The 21902-nt window shown below is 41.0% G+C and overlaps 2 protein-coding genes and 1 long non-coding RNA gene across 10 annotated transcripts in view; 1 reads left to right on the top strand and 2 right to left on the bottom strand.

Moving 5' to 3' along the window:
• Positions 1 to 90: 90 nt before the first annotated feature.
• Positions 91 to 5248, bottom strand: prps1b (phosphoribosyl pyrophosphate synthetase 1B). 2 transcript variants are annotated; one of them, XM_044205586.1, is made up of 7 exons: positions 4893 to 5248; positions 4327 to 4510; positions 3505 to 3603; positions 3105 to 3229; positions 2721 to 2894; positions 1508 to 1667; positions 91 to 1221 (listed from the first exon to the last, which is right to left on the bottom strand). In XM_044205586.1, exons 1-7 carry the CDS (start codon positions 5012 to 5014, stop codon positions 1129 to 1131), a joined length of 957 nt encoding a protein of 318 aa, XP_044061521.1. In that variant the 5' UTR covers positions 5015 to 5248; the 3' UTR covers positions 91 to 1128. The 2 variants fall into 2 exon arrangements, with proteins under 2 accessions (XP_044061521.1, XP_044061520.1); XM_044205585.1 differs by having other exon boundaries at positions 4321 to 4510; positions 4893 to 5242.
• LOC122880447 lies at positions 5214 to 17945 on the top strand. The gene is made up of 3 exons (XR_006378937.1): positions 5214 to 5330; positions 5760 to 5868; positions 17810 to 17945. It is a non-coding gene; the product is annotated as an uncharacterized LOC122880447 (long non-coding RNA).
• frmpd3 (FERM and PDZ domain containing 3) overlaps positions 6573 to 21902 on the bottom strand; it is an 82769-nt gene continuing 67439 nt past the window's right edge. For 3 of the 7 annotated variants that reach the window (XM_044205578.1, XM_044205577.1, XM_044205582.1), the window contains 10 exons: positions 19921 to 20028; positions 17801 to 17932; positions 16980 to 17099; positions 16431 to 16567; positions 15749 to 15875; positions 15235 to 15324; positions 14839 to 15018; positions 14432 to 14600; positions 12861 to 13745; positions 6573 to 12086 (listed from right to left, as the gene is read on the bottom strand). In XM_044205578.1, coding sequence (XP_044061513.1) covers positions 9274 to 12086; positions 12861 to 13745; positions 14432 to 14600; positions 14839 to 15018; positions 15235 to 15324; positions 15749 to 15875; positions 16431 to 16567; positions 16980 to 17099; positions 17801 to 17932; positions 19921 to 20028 — 4761 coding nt within the window. In that variant the 3' untranslated portion in view covers positions 6573 to 9273. The other 4 variants (XM_044205580.1, XM_044205584.1, XM_044205581.1 and 1 more) reach the window with 4 other exon arrangements.

The raw sequence follows: 21902 nt of genomic DNA, 5'->3' as shown, positions 1-21902 counted from the left end.
GCCAAAAATATTAAGGACATCACCTCATAAAAGCCTTAGAAGCCTATAGGTATGGTGCATTAATGAGAAATAACAAATACAAGTGCCGGGTTTAAGATTTACCGCATATTTTATTTTTATTAAGAATGCATCCTCAGATAACTGGTGCATTCACCCTACTGAAAAAGTAAACACAAAAGGTTTGGAATATGCACATTAATGACAAATATTTTCTCCAGACATACAAAAACATCAAAATGGGGGGGAGAAGCAAAAATAAAAATAAAAAAAATAAGCAGGTGAACATTTCTGACCGCCAGCCTGCAGAGACCCCAAAACTCAAAACCAGATAGTTTCTCTATAGAAAGGACCTTCAACGCAGAGCCTTGAAGAGTGAACCCTGGGCACTGGGCAAACCCCACTCAATGAGGGCACCTCAAGAGTTGAAAGAACATCCAAAAAACATCATCTACAGCCTGAAAAGACAAGTGAAAGTTCTTCAACCAGTGACAAAATAAACACAGCTAAATAGAGTTGGGGGGGGTCATTTAACTTCAGACTGTTGAGGCACTCTTGGTTGAGTGGAGCTTCAGTGGCACTGTAAACTAGTTCAATACACATTCACTTCATTAATTATAATCTTTCAAACAGCAGAGGATACAAGACCAACATTAAAAAATAACTACACTCGTTCATTGTAACAAAAAGCACTGTAACAGCTTTATATGGCAGATACTTCTCCTGACCACTGGAACCTGCCAGGGATATTTATATAAGCTCTTTGACAACAGATTGAAACGACTCCTGGAGAGATGAAATGGTCAGGAGAAACTCTGTATCTAAATGTGATGGAAGGGGTGACAAAGTTCACAGTGGATAAGCACTTATTTATCCAAGTACAATAAATACGCTGGCCTAAATTGGTAGCTTGCGATTGCTTTGGTGCCCCAGACATGAAGGGCCACTGCTCAAGTGGGAAGGGACTCGAGTGAGTGGGGTCAGCATTAGTAAAAGAGAGTTATTTTTTCCTTTTCTTTTTTTTTACGGTTAGTTAGCAGAACATCTTTGCTAATGGTTGTGTTTGGCTTGGGGAATTCCCTCTTCTCTTATTTGGTGTAACAGCACGCAGTAGATCGTAGACACCATTTGTTACAAAGGGACATGGCTGAACAGGTACGACACCGACTCGCCGTTGTGAGTTCTACGGATGGCCTCTGCAAGGATCATGGAGATGTCAATAACCTGGAGGGAGAGAAGATGGGATGTTGTGAATATAGCTAGACTGGATCATTTGTTTGTGGACAGAAAATGACTATTTGTAAGTAATTTATCAAGTCTCAAATTGAGGATTTGAGTCTTTGTTTCATAACATTCTAAATACAGCTACTTTTTATATAATTATATCTTTCATTACTTTGGGGTCTGGGAAATAGTTTTTGTTTTTTTAACAAAAAAAAAAAAAAAATTAAGATATTTTGATTATCAGTTACAACCTAATGTAAAACCAAGGTAAATACTGTATCCTTACCTGTATTTTGGGACAATGCTTCATTTTCTCCTCCTGAGGGATTGTATTGGTGACCACTACAGCTTCAAAGCAGGCATTGTTGATGCGTGAGATAGCTGGGCCCGAGAAGATGCCATGGGTTAAGATGGCATACACCTTGGTGGCACCAGCAGAAATCAGTCTAAGGGGGAGAAACAGTTACTATAATGAGTTACACATCTCCACATGACTGGATATATCCTGGAACAGAGGTCTCTAAATCAAATTCAGTAATGATCTCATTCCAAGTTAGTTTGACATCAGGGGCCTCATTACAGAAAAAATTCCTAACTGCTTGTCCTATCTTAACTTAGTTTCAAAGACAAGATTTTTCCTATCTTCCTATTACAGAAGCATTTCCTAAACTCGTGGCTGTGTCCTATCCTATCTCAGACCTCGTATCTTATCTTAACTCAAGAAATCCTAACGAGAACTGTGAACTTGAGTCTTCAAATCGACACTAGTCCTGTCATGCCTGTATCTGTGACTGTCTGTATCCTTGATCAGAATGTAATATCAACGGCTGTCTCACCTCACTTGTCACTGCAGTGCCAGAGTACAGATAGCTTGGGTGACCTCTGTGAGGTTGCAAGAGAGAGGCAGGGCTGTGATGTTAAAAACAGATCTGCGCCCTCAGTCTGGAAGTCACCCTTAGCAAAAAAACGAAGTGTATTTGTGATCTGTACGACCACTGGCAGAACCCCACGCCTCCTCGTTGGCCTCTCCAGAGCCAGACGTAGCACGTCGATCAAATTCAAAATGAATCGTCTTGGCAGTTGATATATACCCATTAAAACGTGGTCTGGGAAATCAATCATAATATTTCGGTGTTCCCCATCTTCACTGTCATACAGACCTAATAACAGTGGTGCTGCCATTTTTGGCAGTTATTTAAAATTAAGGACAGGGTCTATGCAATCCACATTCTTCAGTTAGGATGGTTCTGTAATAGCTAAAATCCTATCCTAAGATAAGATAGGATTTTTTCCTAAATGCAGTAAGGCAAAACATGTTTCTGTAATACCAAAAATCCTTAATGTCATCCTAAACTGAGAAAAGATAGGATTTCAGACTTATGAAGTTTCTGTAATGAGGCTCCAGGATCACAGTAACCCACTTGCCTGTGGTCAAGTCTTTTGTTATGCTGGAAAGTTCCAAATTTATTTACCACAAAAGGTAAATAAAAGGGGCTTACTTGTCAGCAGCATGACAGATTGTGCCACACGTGTCAGCCATGTCATCCACCAGAATGGCAACCCGATCTGTTACATCTCCGACGAGAACCATGCGGTCCACCTCATTTGCCTTTTTCCTCTCCTTGTGAATAAGCGCAAAGTCCACATTCAACCTGTCTGCTATTGAGGTGACCCTGCAAAGGGAAAGTATAACGTCCATTAGTTAGAGCTAGTGTGCATGCCAAAGTGTATAAAACTGTAAATGCACAATTCAAATTAGAGCCTTGTCAGAGATAAGTAAAGCCAACAAATGATTAATCTAAAAGTAAATTCCAGAGGTGATATGGTGAAGGTAAACCTTGCTAAAGGTTGGAAAACACCTACGGCAAGTGGCACTGGCATACCTCTTGGCTCCTCCTGCGTCGGGTGAGACAATGGTACAGTTCTTCCATTCAGGGATGTTCTCTTTGATCCATTTCAGCACAGCTGGCTCTGCATACAAGTTATCAACAGGGATATCAAAGAATCCCTGGAAAAAGATAATAGAGGTATATAGACTGTGGTCACAGGAGTAGAACATATACTACCTGCTGGAAGGACCAATAGAAGGGTCATATCAGATGTCCTTTGTTGACAGCTATATAAAATGTAAGGCTATGAAAGTCAGGTTTCTAATGTAGGTTCTCCAAAATCAGGCACAAATGGGTTTAGAATGCAGAAGAAAAAGATTACCCAAAGGACAGATTAATGGCAGGATAATGAATAAGATGCACTTCTGTTTAGGTCTGCTTTCCTGTTGCTCACCTGTATCTGTGAGGCATGCAAGTCCATAGTGATGATATGGTCAGCGCCTGACACTGACAACATGTTGGCCACCAACTTGGCAGAGATAGGAGCACGGCTCTGTAATGAAAATAGATTGCTTCAGTCACGTGGCATAAGTGCACTGGCAAGCATGGCTTGTTTCTAAAAATAACACTTAACTGAGAGCTTAGCCATTCAGTAAAATTATACCCATCAAATTTTACAATCGTTCAGACTCTTGACCTCAATATTAGCAACATAAGAATGTTTTTGGTTTGACAACCGAAACTTCCAATATGAAATATATATGATGGGTGATATGCAAAAATCACCAGTATGTACATATGATGGCTCAAGCATATAGAGGCATTCAGTTTTAATTTTGCTCAGCTAGAACAGTAACAGTAAGTTCATATTCAATAAGTTTGGCCCAGCTGCAGTATGGCTTCTAAACATAAGAAAAATACAACACATATTGCTATATAACAAACTCATTACAAAATCCTGGATGGTATCTAGTCTTCGTCACAATAATTAATAACAGTTTAGATTTGGTAGTTAAAAGTGCAAAACATTCCATTCATGCAATATGATTAAAATGTTGGAATGAGAGTAAATAACATACAAACAGCTACACAAGAAGGAATGAGATGGAAATGGCAGCAAAGCAAACAGAACAAGGGAAAACAAACAAAAAAAGAAAAGAAAGCAAATGTGCCTTGTCAAGCGGTTGTTGATGGACATGGTTGCAGGCTTCTCGTCATGATGCTGGATGGCAAATGGCATGACAGAAGTAATTAGACAGATATCCCTCACCCCCACCTTGTCCTTCTTGTCTTGCCGGGCATATGGAAAGCAGGGGATGACAGCCGTGACCCTGGAGGCAGAGGCAATCTTGCAGGCGTTGATCATGATCAGCAGCTCCATCAAATTGTCATTGATCTCCCCACAGCCACTCTGCACGATGTAGACATCTTCCCCACGTACGCTCTCACCTATCTCCACGCTGCCATTGGAGAGAGGTGACAAGACAAACAGCACTTAGTGCTATGGAGCTAACACAATGGCTTGTGTCTACGTGTGATGTGATCTGAACAAGGATTAAATTGGAGAAATGTCTCAATATGATGTGATATGATGATTATAAGTTCAGTTTATTGAGGCAACTAAGGTGGCTTTGGTGCTCAGAGTTACCAGACAGGTTGTTTGTTAGCATGAGTTCTTCTTAGCCATGCGTGGACTACAAGTTCCTAACAACACTGCGCGGCAATTTCACCGTGACACCACGTTTTCCTAATGAAATACATCTCGCTAGGATACAACATGCGTACTAGGTATACATCTGATTACAAACTTCTTTAAAGTAGCCACACCAACAAGCAACTCACCATGTTTCTTGGTTGCTAAATTTCTTCGTAACAACCTTCCCCAGCTCGAGACCCAGGCGGTCTGCTATTTTCTGAGACAGGTCCGGATGTGAGCTCCCGCTGAATATTTTGATATTCGGCATTTTGTTGCGGTCCAGGGCGTCTTTCAGTCCGAGCGGGCAGCGACAGCGAGCAGCTGTCGAGTCAGAGGAATCGAAGAGTCCAAGACAACAACTGGAAATTGATCAACAGTTGATGAGCCACTCTTACCGAGCTAAAGTGTGTTCCCTACCTATCCACCATTATGTCCCACACATCATGCGTACAGCTCTTCCTCCCGGGGTGGCGCGCACGTTTCACTTCTTAACGTTCTGCCGCGATGACGTCATTCCGGGCAGAGGAGGTAAGAAGCGGGCCACGTGAGCGAGCGAAGCACATCCGTGGTTACTATTTACCACTGTAAGCTCACACATACACACAAATGAGTGCAAAATTAATATATAGCTGAACAGATAAACAGTTTTAACTGCCTCTTGTCCTGGAATTTTACATTTTATTGCCTCAAATGAATTTGATTTGATAATTATAAGTGTTAAATAAAAACTATGGATATTGGCGTTATGGTAACTTTAATGTTTGTAAACTGTTGACGTGACTCCTCTAAACCTCAATGTTGATTGTGGGTCAATTTTCACCACTTTTCCTGGCATGTGGAAGGGACTGCAGTGCATATGTAGGCTAAGACACTGTGCATATGAGCTTTATATAAGATTTTTGGTGTTGGATATCCATCCATCCATAGGCCTATTCTAGATTCAGATGTAACAGAACTGCACATTCGCCTTGTGTTGTCATTAAAGCTAAATCTAATTTTTCTCATTTTGGCAGAGATCCCTGGCATGTGCCTGGCACTCCTTTCAGGACCTCAGAGACAACATGGCATGTTGTCATGGCGTGACAACAGATGTGCTTCATCAAAATGTAGTCCATAAAAGAGGTAAGTATTCACAGCATACATTTTGACTTGTCATAGTAGGAAAAACACAGGAGTCCCAGTAAGCCAGTGTGACAGTGAGCCAGCATGCACAATACCAGGACCCTGAAACTGAGGCAGCTAAATGGAATTCAGCCATCATTCATTTTATTATTTACACCAGTGCTTTTCCTACTGTGACATGGCAACATATCTACTGTGAATAAAGGCTGTTAACTATGACAGTGGAATAGTACTGCATGTATATATGTACGTTCTGGTCTCTAACATCCACAGACAGTTGTATTTTTTTCTGGATTATCTTTCTTGTTGCCAGTTTTGCAAATGAACATAACATTATTGCAGTGTTTTTGGCAAAGATGCTCCCCTGGCTGGTGTTTGACTCAGCTTCGATCTGCTTAGCAACACGAATACGTATAAAACTTTTTTAAGTAAACCTATGTTAAATGTCAACAACACAAAACCATTTTACTGTCAGTGGTTGGTGTTGTGTCAAATCAGTGAGGTTTGCACTGTCAACATCAGTTTTTCCCAGAGGCAAATGAATGAAGCAACCACAGCAGGAAGAACCTGCTGGCAGCAGCAAGAGAGACGCTTTCAGATAATTTATCTTTCACGTGACGTCATTTGTTTGAAATCATTCTAATGGACACCCTGTCACTACGGCAAGTTTACTGCATGCAATGTCATTTCCAAATTCTCTGAAAGAGTTTATATAATATACTTTATTAAAACATGAGTTAACTTTGTACACAGACAGAAGACCACAGTGACGACAAGATCATTGACAGTAAATAAAGACAGGAATGAATAGGTGCACATAAAAAAACAATGGATAAAGCCATGGTGGGCTCATTGTGTGAATGAAACACAGACAAATCCACACAGTTTAGCAAAGCAACTGAACAATGACAACCACAGAAAATGTTTATCAAGTGCTGATGAGAGAACATTGTTTGATATTTTTGTTTATAAAAATAAACATGTCCCATGCCTTATACTCGTAATATACTCATTAAAATATAGGTTTTGCTATTAGTCTCTATGTTACATTACTACTATAAATAATTACCTTACAGACATGTTTTATATTTTCCTTTTTACAAAATAGTGAAGAGTTTGGATAAATCTTAATGTTACAAGTAATATTTTAAAAGTGTTTCTTATGCTCTCAAATATTTTATCTTACTATTTAAATTTACAGTGTAGAATAATACATTTCCATACTGAATATCTTTTGCAAAACATAAACATATTGCCACCACGGTTCATTTTTGCCTGTTTTTCCACTTTAGAACTGGAAGATTATCTGTACAAACAATATCATCACCTTCAATGGTCAAAGTATCTGCCCCTGAAAAGTCTAATACGTTAGGAAAAACATGCAGTACAAGTGAAAGAGAAAACACTGCATATGGTTATGGAAAATGCCACATCAACAGCAAAGGACAAACCGTTAAAAGACAGTGCTAGTAAACACTACAAATGTGATTAAAATCACAAATTAAAAGTATTATAGGTGGGCTGTATTGCTAAATTGATGAATAATCACATTGTCCCACAAAGACATATTAATAACTAATAATCAAAGCTGAAATTATAAATAAAATGAACAGAAATATGTAACTGGCTCAATTTTACAGCAGTACTAAGACGTCATTTGGCTATAAAGTATTCATTGCATTTAAATGAACCCCCTCATTGATTTATAATGTTTGTCAAATTTGTTAAACAGTATGTTCACTGTATGGCATTCAGTTTCCTAAACTTTGTTTCTTACCACCGAACAATTAAATACCTAGATTCAGGGATGATTCAGTTAAATACCTTGACTCAGGGTGGATGTTTATATCTTATACAGTATTTTATAAACCTTTGAGTTAGGTTCATTGGAGTACCATGTAAGGACTGACCAATATATTTTGTGCAAGAAACAGCAATATCGCATTTCTTGTCTTTAGCATTGTGGCAGGCCAGTCGTCACTATTAATTTGGTTTCACAGCACTTTCTTTTAACAGTATGTCCAGTATACATGTTAGGCCAGCATAATTATAAAGCCTCTGTGATTAATTTCCAAGAATAACAAGAGGATGAGACACAAAGACGATTTCAGACAGGAAACAGATGTGTTAGTTTTATTAAAATACATATAAAACTACTTTGTGTGTTTCTTATATATTTGCTAGATTGCACAATGTATAATAGCACATAGAAAGCAAATTAGTTTATACTGTATCTGAAAACCTGAATAAAAACAAAGGATTCTTTGAAACGGGTAAGCTTTAGCTTTGAATGAAATACGTAAAAGTGTGTGGACTCAAGTGAGTTTTTCAGCAGCAGAGTGAATAAAAAACATTTAATCAAACATTAAAAGATACATTTCAACTTCAGAGCTAATTTCAGAGGTTGTGCAAAATTCTAGTGATAAGCTTACTCACTTGCAAGTGGATGGCTATATTTAAAACAATGATTCACGACACATGAGATGCAAGTGAGCCATGGATCAGTGATGGTGTAAAATACACTCTGTGCGTTATTAAGTACAGTGTGGGAATTCCTTCTCTGCAGCTGAGTGAGGTAACGACACTCATAACTGTGTAATGGATAAGACTGTGACTTGGGTCTCTGCTACATTGTCTGCCCTGAGCAGGTATGTTTCATACCTGCACTGTTATAGTGAGAGAATGGGCCTCTATCAGTCAGTATAGTTTAAAATGTCATACCTGTCTTTCGGCAGTTTTCATTTTCCAACACTGTCACTTACATTTTCACTGTTGTATCAGTACGACAGACATTGTCAACATAGCCAACAGATCCAATAATCCATTTTGCATTACAACAGTTAGAAAATTCAACAAACACATCACCATCTAACCAACCAACGCTTTGGACTACGCAATTTACAGAAGTCGCTACTTCACAAGATCTCTGAAATATTTTTGTCCAGAGCATACATTTATTTCTGATGATTTATTATAATCTTTATAGTTCTCTTAACTCAATACATTTCAAATATAGTCTTCACTTTTTTCTTCACAAAACTTTATATTATTTGCTAAGTAGACACAACTCAAATATACATTACATATAAAATATTATACTATAATGAATTATGTATATTGTGAATATTGATTTCTTGAGGTGATTAGCCCTGTATCACCCAGTCTGTTATAGGGTTCTTATTCCATTGTGCATTAGTTTGGTGTATCTTTATATTTCAAAACAAGATCCACGAGGCTACCTCAGGGCCTGTAAACATGGGATGGAACAGCTGCATTGCAATTTTTACTGAGGATGATTCATTGCATGTCTTGTAGAAAATGTAAACAATAAACAAATAATGAATTTGGATAGAGTAGCCACCCACATTCTGGACTGTTTCGATTGCAACCCTGCCAGATTTATTCTTACTGGGCAGGCAGAGTTTTGATGGGTCGAGTGAGTGAGCTCATGTTATTGGTGTTGGAGGAAACTTGAGGGCTCACTGTCTTCGTCGGCAAGCTGCTTGAGTGTCCCATTGATTCTTCTGCTGCACGCAGAAGCAAAGTGTAGTTGATAGCTACTTCCTCAACTTTTCTCAACAGCTGCAGCCTTTGGGTTTCTGAACGAACCCCTCTGACCAATTTGATGAAGGTTTGAGTTAGTTCACACAACACTTGAAAGCTGGCTGTGACGACAGCAAGCATACGTGTTGGGCTTTTTTCAACACTTGCAACTCGCCGACAAGATGCTCTGAATTCTTTGAAGCGCACCGCCAGCTCCTGTTTGTACTCTGCAATCTGTGAGGGCTGAAGACGAGCCTCACCGTCAGCTTGTGGGCTGTTAGCACACTGACGCAGGATAGCTAGCAACTCATTAGCATCCAACTGGGCATTTAGGAAACCATCAGGCAAGCTGAAAGTTTTCCCCTGTAGAGCCTGTACCCGTGCCAGGCTCCCCTCCAGTGTACCACAGGCTCTCAGGTCAATCTCCTGTGTCTGTGGCTCCTCCTCTTCCTCCTCTTCTTCCTCCCCACTGCAGTCCTCTGCATTAAGAACCTGGAGTGTTTTGCTTACTACAGGAAAGGTACGTGAGTCCAGCTCCATGCCTGGAAGGACCTGAAGGGGTATGGAGTATGAGAGCTCATCCTTCTCACTGCTTTCATCTGCTGCCTCACACTTCCTGTAGCAGAAACAGAATGAGCAGCATTTATCCTTGTCATCACTGTCTTCACTGGGCAGGGTCAGCAGCACCTCGGCAGTCCCATCTTTACTTTCACGCAGTAACTCTTCTCCCTGAATAAAAAACACACCTTTTTTCCCCTTTCCCTCTGCCTGGTGAGACTGAGTGTGGACTGGCTCCACTGGGGTGGGGAGCCTCAGCCCTGTGGCCCTCACTCTCTCCATCTCTTTCTCTAGACTCTTGGCTTTGGGCTTCACCTCAGCATACACAGGTGTGCTAGTGCTGTTATCCAGCTCTCCAATGCTGTATCGCCTCTGGAGCTTCTTATATTGTGGAGCTCCCATGCAATCTGTTTGAGAAGTACAGGTGGGCAAGCAGGAACCCAGCTCTCCCCTTGGCTCTCTTGACTCAAGGCTGGTAGAGCGTATTCGTGTGGTCTTGATCTCTAAAGTCTGAGGTCTCCTTGTAGCACCTTGGGAGTGAGGGGCTTTGGAGACTGCTGGAGGGGTCTTTGAGATAGTTCTCTCTCTGCCTCTGTGTTGTGTCTCTGTTGTGGAGCCAACTGGTGTGTCAGGTAGTCGCATGCCCCTACACATTCGCTTACAGTCACAGCTGCGTCGCTGCTCCCTAGAGATACCTGGTGCCTTCAGGACAGGGCTGGTGCGGAGCTGGCAGGCACAAGGAGTGCCTGAGGGCACAGGTGAGGATCCCTGGGGCAAAAATTCTCCCTGCGATGACTTGGGTTTCAGCAGCTCCTCCAAGAACTCTAGCTCATACTGACGGACTTTCTGCAACTGAGCCCTTCGTTCATCTGTTTCTCTTCGCATTCTTGCCGGGAACGTAGCTGAAAGAAGGTTTCTAAAGCTCAAGAAAGGGGCACTGCGCTGGGACTTCCCCTTACAACTGCCTTGCTTCTTTGAGTCTCTGGCTGGGAGAGTGGAAACCTTATCTACAGAGGGGCTAGGTGTTGTTGGATCATCTAGAATAGGTAAGGATTTTATGGGGCATTTCTGTGACTCAGGGTGGGATTTGCCCTGGGCACCCTCAGTCTTGCTTTCAGCTGCTTCTTTTCTCTCTGCTTTTACAGGCAAACGAGGGGAGTACTTGGTTTGTATTTGAGGGCTGGGTTTTGCCAAACTAGAATCTGCTCCTACTCTCACTGCATTTTCTTTGCTGTTAGCCAGCTGGAGGCCTTTTGCCCGAAGACGTTCGTCATCTGTGGGGGAGGAGGATTGAAACACCACTACCTTTTGAACCTGTGGATCTTTTAGTCTTAGTTGAGGCCCAGTCTCCTGTTGCACTGGGCAGGTGCAGAAAAGGTCGTCAACTGACAGAAATTCTGTAGAGCTTGAAGGCTTCATGGTCTCGCTAGAGGCAGTCTTGGCATCTTGGCACATATTAGTGGGAGAAATCTTGGCAGAGGCAGTTCTGTCCACAGGCAGGAGGATAGGTAAGGCTTTGTTGCTAGGGTCTGTATTAAGAGTTGCTGTTGTCCTCTCCTTTATACCCTCAGAAAGATTTTGGCTCAGTGTCTCCCCAGAAGAATTTGATAACTTCTGATCTTTACTGTCTTGAGCTGTCAGTGAAGCAACAGACACTTTAAGTTCTTCAGGTGACTTAGAAGAGGGATCAGGGGTGTTTGCTTTGGTGGACTCAGGGTTTGCTTTCATTTCTGCTTTCTGTTCAGTCTGAGTAGTGTCTTGATTCCCCCCCTGCTCTGTCACAACACTGAGTACTGCAGAGTCTTGACTGGGACTGACTTTAAAGGGAACAGTCTTGCTGAGGATTACTTGCTTGGGTGGACAGCCAGCACGAATCTGACCCACAGAGAAGGCCCCAGTCCCTATGGTCTTTGCAGTGCAGCCAGGGATAGCCAGGGGAAAGTCACGGCGGCAGAGGATACGTTCCTTGTTGATATGGTGAGCAAGCAGGTATGCCTGGTTCTGGTTCTGCTTCATAGCTGACACCATCTCAGAAACATCTGTCAATTCAGAAGAGTTGGTCTCATGGCCTGAGTCCAATGATGACTCAGGTGTAATGGCAGCTAAGACAATCAGCCCTGAGGAGGAAGGCAACACAGCACACTGTTAGGACAATCAAGAACAAACATTGATAAGAAAGAAATATCAAAATTGTATATTAGTGTTTTACTGTAGTTATCGAACCAGACATTTGCAATTGAGTGGATTCATCTTGATCACAAAACAGCAAAAATAATTTTGGAATAGATTTAATTTGTTTTCAAAATTAGTCCTTCACCACCTATGCACCAATGGGCTTTCCTTACCCAACCAGAAATAACTGTAGCTTTTGCATGCAGATGCATATGTGTGCTTGAGAAATGTGCAAAGACTAGAAAATTTCCTACTCTGTTCATAAACTCTAAAAAAAATAGTTGGCTGATTTGTCATTTACAAAAAGGTTTACATTTAATACCGGGCTTGTTTTTTAATTGTTTAAGACACACAACATTGTGTAATAATCAGCTATTGATATTGTTGCTTTTCATGGTTCATATTTTAAACTTGACTTTAATATTAATCTAGTTTTGTAATATGTTCAGCATCCTGTAGGTATGAGGTAGTCTTGAACCTCCTACCTTAAATATATGTTTTTTTGGAGTTATTATACATCCACTGTTACCATTAAATTAGGAGTTTACATGATTGTCTTGCTATTTCACAAGGAGATTTACTTTAGTAATAATAAAAAGATGATCTACTGCAAATGTACTGTGTAATATTAATCGATAAAAAGTATAATTTTATTGGATCAGTACTGCTGTTAATTCTTTGTGTGAAATGTGGGTCGTGGCATGACTGAGGCTGTTGACCTGCAGTCTGTGTTGGCTGTTGAGGGTGATGGGGGTAGTCCTCAGAGGCTGCCAAAGCCTCTAGCGCCTGTAAGGTGGACACTAGAGCATCATCAAGCTCCTGGGCATGATCTCGGACTGTTCTCGTGGTCACATTATCAATCAGTGTCACAGGCACATCTTCCTTGGCTTGGGCTAGCTTCCCAGAGGCGACCCCTGGGCTGGCACCGGTTCGGGCCTTCCTCCCTCTCTTTGTGTCATCCTCATCTGAACTGTTGTCCCTGAAGCCAGGTGGTGGGGCAGCAATAGCAGGTGGTGGTGGTTGCAGTTTCTCTCCTCCACCATCTGCCTCGTCTTCCTCTTCATTCCCTGGGGGCGGTAGGGCCATGAGGTCCACAGCGCCTCCATCTCGGGAGGCACAAGCACTGGAGCAGTGTTTCCCCGAGCTCCCACTACTGATCACTGCTGTTGACAGACCCTCTGCCCTATGCCTGGCTTTGCAGGAGTCACAGAAGTATCGAGATTTTTTCTGGGATTGACTCATTGTTTGGGCTCGGATTCTAAATCCTGTATTCTCCGCTGCTGGGCTCTCTAAAACCCCAGCTATTTCCTCTGTACTCTGCTGGGTGGGGTCTGACTTGGTGCGGGGCCGCCCAGGGGGCTCCTGGGAAATGAAGTTCTCATTGATGTCGAGTTCAGCTTCGGCGTGTGTTTGGAGCTCTTGAAATTGTTGTTGTTCTCGAAGGTGGACATGACACAGGCCTAGATGCTGAGGCTCTACTGGAACTAGGGCCCTTGCAGACCCTGACTCCCTGTGTGAGCTTTCCCTCTCATCCCCTCGCCGTCCTCCACTTGTCAAGCTGGTTGCCCCAGAACGTGGGTGGGCATGGTGGGAGCTTCTGTAATCTGAGGATAGAATTGTCAGAGCAGTGGAGAGTTTGAGGCGTTAAGACCTAGTGGGGATAGAGTAGACCCAGATGGGAAAGCAGAGGTGACAGCTGGTGGTCACATGGGGATTATTTGTTATTTCAGAGATGGATGTTGAAAGTTGAAGTTTGTTTGAGGTTGGAGGGTTAGATTCTGGTGGAATGTGATGGTATGATGATCCTTCTTTTAAGTGGACAACAGGTTGAGACAGCAGATGGCAGAGGATCAGTTCATGTTTGAACAGTAACTAATTACAGCAAAAAGTACAATTCACTGTAAAATTACATAAAATTATTCTATCTTGGGAACAAGAAATATGGGGTATCCCATTCCAATCAGCCAAGATTGAGATGAGAGGAGAGACAGCAGAGGGCGCCATGGGATGGTAGTTCCAGGATACCCTGGTTACTACAGGTAATGGTTTCAGCCAATGAAGAAGCAGATCAATGTCCATGTAGACTGACATGTAATGAAGATTGCCAAATATTGCCTGACATGCAGTGTCTAATATGATGTTGAAAGAAAGACACTTTCACTTATACAACTAAATGTGTGATATGAATGTTTCATCTTAAACTTTTAAGTACAATGTTGTTGTTTTCTGTAAATTCTTTTCATTTGTGTTCAAAATTAACCTCAAAATGTCAAGAAGACTTCTAACATACCTGTCTTGGTCAGCTGAGACTGACCAGGGGTCCGGAAGTAGATGGTCCGTTTAGGGTCTACAAACAGCTTGTAGTAGCCAGAGATGAGGCATGCAAAGTTACTGGCATCAGGCCATTCCATGAGTAGGACCAGGGGCTGCAGAGGGTAGTAGGGAGGGGAATTAGGAGACTTTTTAGGGCACAGGCAATGAGCATTGCCTGCTCATTTTGTAATGACCTGATGAAATAAAATTTTCAAAACTGTTCACACAAATCATTTTGTACTCAATCATTTTATCATTTATAAAGTTAAAATGGAAACTGCATCTCTTAAGAGATGGCATGCAAAACGCATATTTGGAAAATAGTGTGTCTTGTCATATCAGATGTAATCGTAGTGTGCATCTTTAGAGACTGTGTTGTAATACCTTGGCCTCATGGATTGTCACCTCCACACGAGCCACTCCTTGGCTCTCTCGGTAGAGCTGGATCTTGGCAACCCTACTGAACTCTGTTAGAACTGTTGTGAGGTTGTTTTTCAGGTCAATCACATGACTAATGCCATGTCGAGGACCCACCAGTAGTGTTGTAGCTGATTGTTTCTCATCCTGTAGAAGAACAAGGTTTACAACTATTTGCATTTACTTACTATATTGGAACATCACATTATACCTTTCAAAATCCACTGTTTAGACAATTCCTTTAAAATGTGAAAGCAGTACATTTAAAAAACACGCTACTTGTGCGACTACATGCGGACACATAAGGAAAATGAATGGAGATGCACGTGTATTCCTGTACACAAAGATTCAAAAATGTATTACCAGTCCAACAGTGTGGAACAGTATTCCACCAAAAGGTGGGAGGTCGTTGAGTACACGCATGTACTGCAGCTTTCCTTGGAGAGGAGGGACCTGTCAACCGAATGATAAACAAGAAACGCTCATCTTTGAAAGCACTGCCACACACAGCACTTCCTATGTCCTCCAGGGGGCACTGTTGAGCCACAAATGTTGATCATAAAGTCTTATGCAAGAGTTACATCTATAGAGATGAAGGGCTTGTCCTAAGAGAAAGGACTAGTTATCAAGCAGACATAACCATAGTATACACTAAATTAAATCTCTTCTAAAGGAGCAGCAAAGTGTTGAGATTTAAATGTTAATAAATCAAGAGTATGGCAATTTGGCAAGTGGTGTCTAGGTACTCGCAATGCTTATAAATGTGTTATAATTGCAGTATAACCAAAGGCAGTAAAATCATCCACAAAGATTTGTCTAGATATTTCAGTCATGGAAATGGTAACAATTAGTGTCAAAATGTTTTATATGGAGAAACCTTGTTGCCCGATGGTGGTGGATGCTGGTAGGTCTTCAGCAACTGAGACAGGCTCTTACACACATTCTTCTCCTTTACTGTTGGGAGCAGAGTGAGGGGAAGGAAAGGCTCTAGCCCCCACTCTTTTCTGTGATCGAGAGCAAAGTGAAAGATGGCAGAAGTATGCACACAAGAGAAGAACAACAGTGAAGTGGTAAATCGGAGTCCAGGGAAGATGTCACTACTGAGAAAACAAAGGAGTTCTTTCATCCCACGGGAACACACAGTGAGCATAGTTTACATCCTCTACAACCCCTGGCTTGACATGGCTACCCTATAAGTCTATTACAAGAACAGTGGATCTGTTCTGCTTCTGTGGTTGTGATGGCATAAGCTAATTACTTGCTAGGTTGAGGTTTTGAAGAATAAATGAGCAGATTGAGGGAGAGATGTAATTTCACAAAGCAATGGATTTCTTTGTCACATAACAACCTAGGGGAAATGATCCTTGAGTAATTTGAGTTTTTAATACTATTGGGATTAATTATTAATCATTTAGACATTACTGAATGAACAAACTTCACTGTGGGACTCACTGATATGGTACACAGAATTGTTAATGAGGTAAAAAATGCAATACATCAATTTTTGTCTGTAATTTCTCATAAGTTCATTTGAAGGCTAATTTAGTTTGTGGACTTACTCGACATGCTTGAGAGAGATCTTCTGATTGGGCCGTGCAGAGGACACAGTGATGTAGATGTGGAGTGCAGCCAATCGTAACGTGATGTCCGATTTCCAGTCCATGCCAAAGCGCTCCTTGATGACGTCATTGCGATTCTGTTAGGACATGATGAAATGTTTTGTACACAGCTGATGCGTAAACAACACTGTTAAAGACCAGAATCCTTCTGTAAGTCATATCATTAATTTAACTGCCAGGGACAGCTTCCAAATTCATAAGACTGTTGGATATCTGCAGTTAATGTGAAAGCGTTTTTGGAGAGCTTGCAATAGGGCCAATGTGTCTAAAGCCAGACTCTGGCATATGCAACCTTTCTACTCTAAAATCAGTCAAAGGTAAACATAATCTAATAGAAACAGTAAAATAAAACTAGCTACCTACAAGTATAAGAACGTCCGATCATTGGCTCCCTCTTGGCACCCTCTGCTCTTTGTGAAGACAGCTATCCAACAGTGTCATAAGACTGAGTGACATCCTTTTAAATCCCCCTTCAATCCAGTACTTTACCTGTATATAGAGGTACTCAAATGCAGCAGGGTCCCTTCTCAGCAGGTCTGCAGGGTCCTTGGGGAAGAAGCAGATGCGGAACAGACACTTCATCCCTTGGAAATAGGTTCTATGCACCACCTGAGGGAATATGTCAGGATCAGCTGGATAACCAACTACATCTTTGGCATTAGTCACACATATCACAGTATCATTTTCCATAGGTGAACATGGTAGTCTGCATTCTGTATGTTCACAATGCGATAATAAATGTGTATAGATTTAGTTTTGTCCAAGTGAGGAAACGTAGATTGCAAATCAACAACCAATGGCCCAAAATATAAATACAAAATAAGACAGAGCTGAAACAGATTAAACTACAAGACATGTGATTTGCGTCCAAAATCACAGTTTCAGTGATCAGAGTCATCTCACTTCTTGTGGAAATAATTTTAATTTCAACTTTTAGGTAGTGGTATTGATTGAAAGCCCATAGTATCAGAACTCTCTGCTTGCTTTCCAGTTTTCCTGACAATATGACTGCCAGTTTATTTGACCAACAGAGGGGCAGCAGAGCCACACCACACAGAATGCCTGCCTCTAGAACATTTGTCCAAACCAAAATCAACTCAAAACAAAGGCAACAAACACTGAAACTGTGAGTTTGAATACAAATCACAGTTCTTTGTAATTCTCATTTTAGCACTATGTCATATTTTATATTGATAATATCTTGGGGTTGCTGTTATTGCTTTGATACTGCTAATCCCGCAAACATATCCGTCAATTGAAACTGTTTTTACTCACATCTTATACTCATGTTCCTGTTTTGGGTTTCTTACATGTGTCAGGGGCTGGTTCTCCTGCAGCAGATGTAACCTCTGATTCTGGTCCAGACCACCTGCCTCCAGCACCAATGCAAAGTGCTCAATGTAGCGCAGTGAGAGGCGGTCCTGCAGGGAGGAGATCACATCCTGGAAGAAGAGAGATGGAAACAGATTAGAGATTGAAATAGATTTCCACAGTACATTCAATTGCAACTAAAAAATATATTTGATGTATGGAGGCTATTTTCACCCTGAATTCACTTCATGTTTGTATAGGGTAGTTTGTCAAATGTATATCTTTATCTTTTTCTATCTGTTAAGGCTCTTTACTTTGATATCATATTTGTCATTTTGTGCTATGGAGAGAATCCATAGATATTCTTTATTCTGCACAATGAGTACATCCTATTTAAGAAAATAATGTCTGCATGTTAGGGTATGCAGGGCAAGCTTCTGCTCTCGTGCAGATCAGTATCTTGGAATGATGTAGAGCTTTTCTCATATCCTCTTTCTAAAATGTACAGAGACCACTGTCTGAGGGGAAATTCACAGTTTATCACATCTTACTGTGGGCTATGCCTGAGGATAAGGTTTCATTATTTCTTTGCCCTCTCAATATATTAGAGGTGGGGACATTAAAAGGGATTCTACTGTAGTGATATGTTACTGTAGTTTGCCTGTAAGTCTCAGTATAGAGAGGCTCATTAAGAGTTGTAAAGTATGTACACTAATGGTTTGCTCTCCAATAATTGACAGTCGTTGATGTAACCTAAGCAACAGCTGTCTCTGAAAAACAGGGATAAGCAGTTTTGACCTGTGTGGTTTGCATTAAATGGGGAAGCCACACAATCAACTGAAGGACCCACAGAATGCTATAGATTGTAGCCTAAATACTGCAGGAAAGCTTCTTTAGTTGACAGACCGTCTAATGGGCATACAACTGGGGATCCTATTGTGCCATTGATTTAATTGGTGGCATTGTTTTATTGATCTGGGCCTTCTTATTATGCTGAAATTTCATTTAATTAGGCTGACAGGGGCAAACTTCCTCCATCTCTCCTTTAAAGTGCTGCTCCTTTTCTCGCTCACTCTCCCTCCATGAGCAGAGGAGAGATTTGTGAAATCTAATAGAGTCCATTTAATGAGTCTGCTCGGAGATGTCAGACTCATCTTAGAGGCTGACATAGAGACAGAAATGACCTCTGTCTGACTGAATTCATTTGTTGCTTTATGTCCTTAATCATATTACTGAGATTTTAAATTCCAAAAACTGATAGGGTGAAGTTTCACAAAATTTAAGCTGTTTTTTTTTATATTTCTTTTCTCAAAGCAATTACTTATTAGATATAAACTTGAAAGTAAGGCTTGAGCGATTTATGGTTAAAGTGTTAATTTGTGTGTGACAGACCTTGGTGATGTGTAGGAAATCATATGTGAGAAAGTCTGCCTGAGTTTTATTGATAATTGCTTCACACGAAGTTCCAAAACAATCATTATAGTATACAATGTTAGAAATCCACAGAAATTCAATATTATATCATGGAAAAACCACCAAAAGTCCCCAATAGTATGCTCATGTTTCATGTATTTATTATATGAGGCTAAATGTTAAACCTATAGTAAATGATTATTTATTTATTTTTTGCCAATTGGGGGCAGCGCCTCAAGCTGTAAGCACAACCTTAAAATATTATCACCTCATAAAGTTATTTGTTTGCAAACATTTGCTTAGTTACACATCCAGCAGACACGGAGCAACACTGTTATCCATTTGGAGTTGTGTTTCTGGCCACCTGACGAACGTAAGTCCAATATTCACTCTCCTTCTAGTTCTGTTTTGGTCTTTACCAGCTCCTGAAGGAAATCTCTGGCTCTTTAGCTGCTAAATGCTCCACTATGTTCACCAGCTTGTCGCTAACTTTGTCTGTCTGCTATTTGGTGCTGGGCTGGTACAGTTAAAGTTGACACTAACATGCTCCATAGAACTGAGGAGAACTGCAGAGTTGGGTGATAAGTATCTGTGGGTTCATCACTACAAGCGACCATCGTTGGATTATAGCTTCTTTAAGGAAAAATCACAATAATGTTGAAATTCAGTTACCTTTCCCAAGTGCACAGCTGTAGTGAATACATACCCGAACAGTGGTACGGCTATCAAATGTAAAGGACTTAATCTGTCCATTCTCCAAGAACACCTTCAACACATTTGGTATGAGTAGCAAGGAGTCGTCCTTGAGCATTGTCTGAAAGAGATTGAAGGAGAAAACAGCTTTGGTTTAGTGGAAAAAATGATGGTATGTGTGAGAATGTGCCAAAAAGGTAATCAAGAATTATTTGTACAATACAAATACAATCAGCTGTAATGGTAGGTCTGTGCTTTGCTATTGAGGCAAAAAATAAAAAAACAAAAAAGTCCTTTAGGAGGAGGTTTAAGAAACAAAGATGCCTTATGTGATTCTTTAACTGAACTCTGGAGAGTGTGAAAAGGAGCAAAACTCTGCCTTAGGATTCCCACCCCATGCATTGCATCAGAATCAAAGAAGAGCTTATTCAATTTATCCAGTCTATCCATTCAATATGTATGCCATGCAAAGAAAATTTGATGGTGTGCAAGGATTGAAAGCATTCACTGCTGAGTTTCGTGAGTGGAGGCATAAGAGGAGAGACCTGATTCAAGGTTACTGCTTTTACTCAAAGCACTTGTTATAAGAAAAGTTATGATATGCAGTTCAGTTCATTCTTGCTAGGATGTGATGTGACGGGCACTCTTCCCATTCTGTTGCTGTCTCCTTTTTATTTTTTTTATCTTACAGAGGGATTTATATGAAAATTACTCAGTTCTCATTATATAGTTTCAAAGAACCACAGTTGTAATGAGCGGGAAAGATAGGGTTTTAATGTGATACATGGCAAGGATGCAGAGGGAAACAGCCTTGTAGTCCAAATGAAATCCTCCATAAACAAAATAAATCCTTATCTTTTTCCTGTATTTCTTCCTTTTTTATCTGATGATGGGATTTGTAAGAACAGTAGGCAGACATTCACCATGATAGTAAAGGGATGTGGATTTATTGCAACAATATATCTCAGAAAATGCATTTAGTTGAAATGGAGAGCTGTGTCCACAGCAGATGCCCGGCAGTCTGTTTTTGGATAACTTAAGTATTCAGAAGGCTCAACAAGCTGTTCTTCTGTGCAGATTGGAAGCAACTAAAGCCTGAGTTATGAGTGAGCAGAACTTTCTCCATACTGCAGCATTAAAGCAAGGGTGGACCAGTGAAGAGATGCCACAAACAGGTCTATCACTTCCCATTACAAGCTACTAGCTTTGTTATTGTTAGTGAGGGTGAGCTGGAGCTGATTTGTCACATGCAGGGAAAGTATGAGAGGCAAATCACAGCTTAACACCATGGTCTCATCCCTTTCCCCCTCTCTTTCTCTCAATAAACACCATGCTAGGTGGGCAGCACTGATAAGCCTTTCGATGATCAATAGCAGCCTGTGGCTCCTGATCACTGGAGACCGAGATTAAGAAATGTCTTGCCATGGGTTGGGAGGTGGTGGCTGAATCATCTGATCATTACCAATCATAGCATCCCCCTCCTATCTCTGCATCAACAGTGCCTTGAGCACCTGAGCAGTTGGATTCACAATTCTGGGAGAAAAACAGGTAGGAAGATTAGTTCAGTCAGAGAGCAGATCCAGCCCCCCTACAGTGTTGCTCTCACCATTAATGGAGCTGATGGCCTTTGCTGGTTTGTGGGAATATCTCTCACTTTAATTAAAGTCTTAATTTAGGTCTAATAAAGGAAATCTCTGGGTTCACATGATGTTGACTACTGGTACTACCTGGCTAGAGTGGATGGTAAAATCAGCTGTAATGAAAAGTGAGCTCGAGCTGTCTGCCTATCACTCCTTTATCCAAAGGTTAACAGAGACCTGGTGGTCCATGTGATGAGCAATCCTGTTCTCTGCGTTCTTCCATTAAGTTCAGGTAAATAGAAAATAGAATGATGAAATACCCTTTCCTCTAACTTCTGATTCTTTATTGATTATCCGTTGCTTGTCATCTTCGTGCTCCAACTTTATTTACAGTGTAACACCCCCCCAGATCCTT

The sequence above is a fragment of the Siniperca chuatsi genome, linkage group LG8 (genome assembly GCF_020085105.1).
Source record: "Siniperca chuatsi isolate FFG_IHB_CAS linkage group LG8, ASM2008510v1, whole genome shotgun sequence".
NCBI classification, from domain to species: Eukaryota; Metazoa; Chordata; class Actinopteri; order Centrarchiformes; family Sinipercidae; genus Siniperca; species Siniperca chuatsi.
Note: the sequence above shows the minus strand (reverse complement) of the source record. Positions and strands in the feature narration are given on the sequence as shown.